This window comes from Perna viridis, chromosome 6 (genome assembly GCF_037379345.1).
Source record: "Perna viridis isolate PV_CMFRI_1.1 ecotype Kerala chromosome 6, ASM3737934v1, whole genome shotgun sequence".
Lineage (NCBI taxonomy): Eukaryota > Metazoa > Mollusca > Bivalvia > Mytilida > Mytilidae > Perna > Perna viridis.
Window position 1 is genome coordinate 9,171,309 of NC_142450.1, and position 7,957 is coordinate 9,179,265.

Below are 7,957 nucleotides of genomic sequence, written 5' to 3' on the forward strand. Positions count from 1 at the left end.
TGTTTATTTGTTGGGGTTTAACGTCCGAGCAGCAATATTTCAGCTATATTCAGACGATTAATGCTTGAAAATATGAGTATCTGAAATTGCAATCCCAAATCGCTTTAGATAATATATTGATTGAGGCGATTGCTAAAAAAATATTTTACTAAATCTAAAATAATACTGTATGGTAGTCAAGAAACAAGTATTTGTCAATTACAAAATCTTACGAAAGGTTTTATGACCTCCTGAGTTGTAGGTAGCCAAGTGACGAATTGTCTCTTACTGCAATTGACGTTTCTAGATGTCCATCTGCGTCAGATATATCAATCACAGATTGCCGTCTCATACCGGCATTAGAATCCACTAGAATGCTGATCACAGGAAAAGTACTTTTATCATGGGACGGTTTTAATTTGGGTAATGGTCCAGTGACTTCTTTTTCTTTTTGCTTGCCTTTAGACTGTTTCTTTTTCTTTTGTTTATTCACTTTCTGTGTAGGTTGACCAGTATCTGTAACTTTTCCGTCATTGGGGTCTTTGTTTTGTATTTTGTTTTTCTTCCTTTTGTTTGCCAACTTCGTACTACCTCTGTTGAAGACATGGTGTTGTAGAGGAGGCAGATGATGGGGTTTTGTTCGGTTTTCTATGTTAAGGTTTTCGTCAAATATGGTATAGTAAATCGGCAGTGAATCTTCTTGGTCACCTTTTGTTGCAGAATCAACCTGTTAAACCAAGTGAAAAAATAACATGTCGCACAAGTATCTCATTTAAGTCAAAAAAATGTCAGAAAACCACATTTAAATAAAAATATCTACATGTACCTATTTAATATAACAGCTAAAGAAGCGTGTGACCAACATTTGATCATTGTTGTATTTGTCGAATATATTGCATGCATATTAAGCAGCCTTAGTCATTCTATTTGAATATCGGCAAAAAATACCGAGGCACGAACAATGTGACAATTGAAGCACGTCAAAATCCTAATACTAGCTCATGGCAAGACGAATACGATCTACATACACAATGTAGCGAACCAAAATAAAATAAATTACATATCGAATTTGAATCTAAACAAAACAAGACGTAACAAAAAAAAATAAAGCACTTGCAATATGAACTCCCACAAAAAGGGAGGGATATCAGGTGCTCCGGAAGGGAAAGGATGTAAAAGTTCAAACATGTTCCTTGCTTAGTCTCCTCTAAAATTAAACTAGCATCGTTAAGTCCCTTATATACCGTCAATAAATTAAACATTCAACCTTCCAAACAACATTTGGTAGATAAATTTAATAACACCTTCAAAAATTTGGACAATATTTTGGCTCTAAACAACGACGATTATTCTAAAGATAATACATCCTGCTGAACTTTCTTTTAATAAAGCAAATATTGATAATAAAAAATGTCCATTTCTTGTTCTAATTATTCATATTAATAATGGTAAACTTGATACTAAAGGCTACGATAAAAGGGATGAGTTTTCATTCTCTATTGTTAACTATCCGTTTTTAAATGGTGACGTCTCCTTTTCACCATCATAGAGTGTTTACATATCACAGTTAATTCGATTTCCTCGTATTTGTAACAATGTTTCCGATTTTAACGAAAAAACATTTTATATCACCGAAAAATTACTACATCAAGGTTTTCGATATAGCAATTTCGTAAAAATATTCACAATTTTTTTCAACCGATACAAGAAACTCATTCTCAAGTACAAATGTAAACGATCTATACTTTATTTTATGGTATATTTTATGGTAATATTCTTGACCAAGCACGGAAACATAAATACTCACTCAATAAGTTGACTAAACCATTAAACATGCTAATTCCTAAGGGATATAGTTATGATATCGTTGTCAAATCGTTTAAGATACCATTGGTATTTACGATTTACTCAACGGGTCATAGTTTTCCTTTCCTCGTTTGTCTACTCCGGACTTGACTTTTTATGAGCAACTCAGCGGGTGTTTCTAGAAAAGCAGAGGACGCTTACCCTACCGGTGCACCTGGTCCATGCTCCCAGTTTTTAGTGGAGTCCGAGTTGCTCTTTTGCTTTTGTTACTCTTTATGTATGATTTTAGTTACTCTATATTCTTTGTTGTGTATGTCTGATTTCCATGTCTGGTCTTTGTCCCTGGATTACATTGTTTTGATTACCGCTATAACCTTGGTTCCCTTGATTACTCTTACATTTAATTCGCTCATAAGGCCTTTACAAATAAGCACGATATACTTAAAAGCAGTTTTCGGCATGACACGGGTTGTGTCCTTATTGTAAAGCTTATGATGTACGGTGGTTTTCAACCCTGCTTGGAAAGAATTTCAAACGTTTCAACTGGTCTGGAGCTGTCATGTCAGTTAACTGCTACTAGTCCATTTATTTATGCATTTGTGTAACGAATAATCAGTTTCATTATTTCTGTTTTAACAAAGGGCTCAAGACCTTTTTGAACTGATTTTGGATGTGTTGACTTGTGTAATATTTTTTTCCGAAGTGGTCAGATTTAAAAGAGGGGGGGTGTGTGATCACTTAAAGTACTTTAACCTCGCGGCATTTTTCCCGCCTGTCCCTGCCCCCTCCTTCCTGTATGTTTCCTTTTCGTTTTCATTTTAAGTTTATTCTTACGTTGTTTGAATATATAGGGGCAATTATTTCGCTGTACATGTGTATAATGTTCTGGGGCCAGCTACACCCTACTCTTAAGTCTGATTGTTAACACTTTCAATGTCGTTCATTGAAGACCCATGTGTGACCTTGAGCTGACATTTTTCATCCGGATGGGGTTGTTGTCGCCGTGAAATTTTCACCATATCCATTGTCTTATATTCAAATCCTACTTTACTATAAATAACAGTCTTACCTTCGATTTGCAGCAACATTCATTTATTTTGTCTTTGTACCAGATCAAAGCAACTATCAATGCCAGCAGAACAAAGACAACAACGACAGCACCAATAAGTATCGCTTAAAAAGAGAAATTAATCAAGAGATAAAATGCTGTTATCAAATGAATAAATATAAAAAGAAAAAAAATAGTACCGAAAAAAAATGTTATCATACTTATCCTATAGTTTGGTTACGTAACACGAACACGCCAAAGGCTAGTCATGTGCAATATAAGCCGACTAGTCCCTCTAACAGAAACTAGTAAAGGCTTGAAGAAAAAGCCCAAGTCAAGGCTTTATACATCATAAAGTAACCTTCAAATTAACGAAATGCTTCATTTGTTTTTGTATTGTATTTTGAATACGAGTATATAAGACTGTTAAACACACAGCAGATGTAACTTACAGTTGTTACTAGTTTCGGAGTCGGCTTTCTCTGTTGTTTTGCCGACAGTACCATGAGATGACGAGTCTGTACTCTCTGTAACTATTGTAGATGTTATTTCCATTGATATACCCGTCACATTTACAGCAGTTTCATCAGATGTTTGAAAGTCCTCTGTGGATAGAGAAGTTGCAGTGACATCTTTCTCCGTAGAAGTCGGTGTAATGGAAACAAATGTTGGTAAAATATCTGTACTCTTTGTAATAGTATTACCTGTCCGAGGTGAACCTGTGTTTGCCGTAATTGTGGGTGTCGAACCTTTCTTTTCGGTTATTGTCAACGTTTCCCCATCTGATGTAAGTGTTTGTTCTGTTACCGAGGCTGTATTTGTGGTTTCTGATGTGTCTATTTTCTTAGATGTTAATAAGACTGTAGATGCCGTAGTTGTAGAGTCACCAGGGCATGATGTGAGGTCTGCTTTAGGTGTTGAAGGTGAAGTCATTGATGTACTTGAACAAGATAGTGTTAATTCTGAACCTTTGGTTGAACCTAGAGTAAATATAAACTATAAAGTGTGTCATACATGAACACATAGATGGGTGTCTGTACAAAGTTGAAACTTTATACCATTAAGTATAAAACATTGTGCGTGGAAATGTTAATGGCTACTGATTAACGTATTATTGAAAAATTATGGTCTCAACAAATTCAATCGACCATACAACAGAATGGCAAAGCGAGGACAATGTCCGTTATAAGTCCATGTATAGTATCACAATACAAAAATGTAGTATTACTGAGGTCAGTGTGTTCATTGCTTTTTTTTTGGCTTGGCACGATATATTGCCCCAAAAGATTCTTACCTTCAAGCAATAGAAAATAATATCCCGCAGCACTGCCATGGTTGTCTGAAATGTTTATCCGTATGAAATAAGACAAACTAGTATACAGCAACGTTGGAAGGTAGTCATTGTTCTTACTGCAGTCGAAAGTCTTAAGTATACCACCGTCATTTATTGAAATACTCTGACCGCAGGAGCTAGTGGATCCAAGGCGCATGTCAATTGCAGTTATTTGAATGCTGGTATTGCAAGAAGCTTCGACAGAGCATGTGCAGCTTGATGATCCCGTTAATGACGCCGTAGGATAACCAGAATTCCAAAGGAAGACTTGATTGTCTTTCGTGTTGATACTTGAACACGGGTCCAAACCTTGATCTAAAAATAATACAAAGGTTACAAGCATGATACAGCAACCTTTATCTGGCTTAAAATATTTACTAGTATCATGCACCGTTTAAAAATTTCTCACAACAGGTGCAATGTCATCGGTGTATTTTGAAATCTAATAAAAAATACATGTTCTATTTTGTTATATTATACTTAGAAACTATGTGTCCCCTAACAATCACCGTCAATTGTGTGGATGTTTAAAGTATGATTTATTTTAGATATTAATGGCCTTGTGTTGATTTTAACTTACTAGCAATACAATAATAATCAAGTTTCATGTAGTTAGTCCTGTCGAGATAGACTGAGTGGTTGCATGGTGTCGGTACCCAGGATACTTGTATTGTGCAATTATTTTTCCCATTGCAATTTTGGTAGTAAGATCTATAGACTGCCGTGTCGTATCGGATTGCACAGTCATCTGGGTCGTACTGACAGCAGGACTCCGATACATTTCCCTTATTAGTATGTGTTATTGATATCGGACAGGTTGTTGCTAAAGTTTTCCCAAAGGCAGATAACCCTACAGCTGCCATTTTGTTCCCGTCAGCACACTTTGGTCGTAGAAAGTTGTCTAAACCGGTATTTCCATAGCATGCAGTATACGATTCCAAAGTCAGTGGATATACTCCTAAATTTAAGAAAAATGAAATACAGCAGTGGAAAAGTAATGAAGGGAACCAAGTTTATAGCGGTAATCAAAAGAATGTAATCCAGGGACAAAGATCAGCCATGGAAAACAGACATACACAACAAAGAAAAACAAAGCTGCGAAAATGTAATACTAGTTTGAAGTCCCATAAAATTCCAGTCATGACAAGTTTGATCACACGGTCTAGATGTTTAAACAACTACATACCATGTATACAGCTATTATTTTGAAAAAAAGTATTGTACTGTAGTTTCACTGGCTTCTACTGATTATAATAACTTTACTGTTGGTATATTATTCAAACGTGATGAGTTGTACGCGGTCTCTTTTCAACCAATTTGTAAAATGTTCCAACTTGACTTATACATATTCACACTCTAAGAGAGGACTTCACTGAAATCAAGGTGATTTCAGTGACGTCCTCTATTAGAGTGAGAGTCTATTGATAATGGAAATCGCTATATGTATGGATGAAACAAAGTTGTCTAGTTTTTTAACAACTACATACAAATTCCTGATTGAGCAAATAATTCGATTTTGTTACAGGGAATAAGCTCTTTTTCAGACAGAATTCCCTCTTTCGATTTAAGAACGTACCTTGGATGATATAAAGAATTCCACAGGCAAATTTTAACACAGATGTCATCGTCAAACCATTATTTTTATCCTTAACCTTATCTCATCACAGTAAGTCATGCTTTACTCATACGTTTATACAGATACAATCGTTTCACATTGAACCCGATCAAGTTCCTGCATTAAACAAAAGAATATTCAGTTTAAATTTGGCGATCTTCTCATCTATTTACAAATAGTTAGAGTCGGCAATTCAATAAATAATTCTGTATAAATTATGTCCAATGTTAAAACACCAGGACTGAATTTCGTTTGACTTAACTTAAGGCCGGGTTTCAAGCGTAGTTTGTTCCGTTATTAACCATAGTTTTCCTTTTTACCAAATATGGTATCTTGACCATGCTTGCGCAGATGACAGTTTCATATAGAATCCTCTTGCCCTTTGAAAACATCGGTAATTTTTCCCAAGTAGGAAACGCCATAACTTTTAAACCTTAATTTATTATAAAAGAAAATATTCCGATGGAAAAATCTATTCTCGGCTGCTGACAGTAAATGGTAGACTGCTTAGTTTCTAAATATTAGTTCCCTCTTTTTCGGAGAATTTAGCTATTAAGGCTAAAAACCACTAATTCCACTTTCCATAGGCTTCTATGCTAATTTCACAATATTCAATGGCTTCTCTGGACTTTACCTTAACTTTAACCTGCAGAGGACTATATATCAGCATGATTCTACATATGTCAGCTCACAATCCTCAGAATGGCATGTGGGATTAGCAGACTTGCAGTGCAGTACTGGTCACCGGAAGTGAAGGGTCTATAAATAGCATGGGAAATCCCAGTGTTTTCACAAGATAGGGGTATATTTAAAAATCATTAAGGAGATTAGGCTTCACATCACAAGAAGCAAAATGCACCTATAAAATGTACAGAAATGTTTTTCCTTTCAGAAACTGTTTAAATTTTTTAAATAAGATGAGAACTTTTTTCACAGCACTATGAGGAACAGGGGTAATTTCTGCGTAGGACTATTTTTGCGTACGTTCCAAATGCTCATTGGTTGAATTGGTGGTCTGTAACCTTAATCGAGATCAAAATATCTCAAATACCAAATCTAAAAAGTGGGGTGTTAATAAGATAAGTTCCGAAGGACCATCAAAACTTGGGAAGTAACAATTAACACAAGATTTTCAATAAAGTAACCTGAGAAAGCAGACATGGACTATTGTTTAACTGTTCTCATTATTAAGTACAGACCGAATTTCCTCTTACCTTGCAACCATCTCCATTTTTATATGTGGATTCTAAAACGTCGCATTGGGTTATTAACGATGTGTCTGGCAAACAGTTGGATTTTAGCGGTAAAACGAAATGCCAACTTAAACGCTTCCAACAAATTTCAAATTATGTCATAGCTACATATAGTTCGATATCGTATTCATTTTGCTGTATGCTGATACCATGATATTTACAATGATACAATTGTTTTATTGAAATTTCGACAACTTTTCCAGGGGCGTAGCTGCCTATACGCAAATACGTAGTTGCGTACTTTCGGATAAAGTAACAAAAATAAAAACACACATTTTAAAGATGAAATAAAGGTTTTATGCAATGACTCACTGCGGGCCTTGAGCGACCCCCCCCCCCCAAGACCAATTACTTTTATAGTATATTACATTGTACTTAAACTAAGCCCCCCCTCAAAAAGTGACCCCTATACACAGCCAAATATTTTTCACGTGAAATTCATGTTAAACGAGCTTCACATGAAATTTACGTGAACTTCACATGAAATTAACGTGATTTTCACATGAAATTCACTTAACATTAATTGCATGTGAACAATTCACGTGAACTCTGTTACAAAGTTTGTTTGCTGAGTTCGGTACGAAATCTTTTGAAAATTCGTGTGAAAATCATGTGAAATAATTTCGCCTGTGTACATTGTACCAATTTCTGTGAAAGTCAATCCCACCCAAGCTTTAAAAATAGTAACCATTCGGCAAACTTTGAATAGAAGACCATATCAATGCAAGTTTTAATCATTTTTTCCACTATGTCATAAAATGCAATGACAGATTTCTGTGAAAATTAATTTTATTCCTACTAAGTTTGAAGGAAATTCTTCAGACATTTGGTTATAAAAAGGGTCTCTATATCAATCGCAAGCAAATTTTATTTTCCAGAAATAGTTCATTTCTTTATTTGAAAATGATTCATTTTTTTTTTCT

General features: G+C 35.1%; 1 protein-coding gene across 1 annotated transcript; it reads right to left on the minus strand.

Annotated features, from left to right (window-relative positions):
- Nucleotides 1-129: 129 nt before the first annotated feature.
- Nucleotides 130-5,893, minus strand: LOC148613550 (uncharacterized). The gene is made up of 6 exons (XM_088586925.1): nucleotides 5,743-5,893; nucleotides 4,747-5,124; nucleotides 4,128-4,481; nucleotides 3,286-3,813; nucleotides 2,855-2,958; nucleotides 130-706 (listed from the first exon to the last, which is right to left on the minus strand). Exons 1-6 carry the CDS (start codon nucleotides 5,789-5,791, stop codon nucleotides 221-223), a joined length of 1,899 nt encoding a protein of 632 aa, XP_088443051.1. The 5' UTR covers nucleotides 5,792-5,893; the 3' UTR covers nucleotides 130-220.
- Between the last annotated feature and the right edge of the window lie 2,064 nt (nucleotides 5,894-7,957).

Coding starts and splice junctions, on each gene's coding strand:
- LOC148613550 (XM_088586925.1), bottom strand. CDS start 5,791: ATGACATCTGTGTTAAAATTTGCCTGTGGAATTCTTTATATCATCCAA. Junction 5,125..5,742: donor AATTCTTTATATCATCCAAG/GTACGTTCTTAA, acceptor TCTTAAATTTAG/GAGTATATCCACTGACTTTG. Junction 3,814..4,127: donor TTATTTTCTATTGCTTGAAG/GTAAGAATCTTT, acceptor TATTTACTCTAG/GTTCAACCAAAGGTTCAGAA.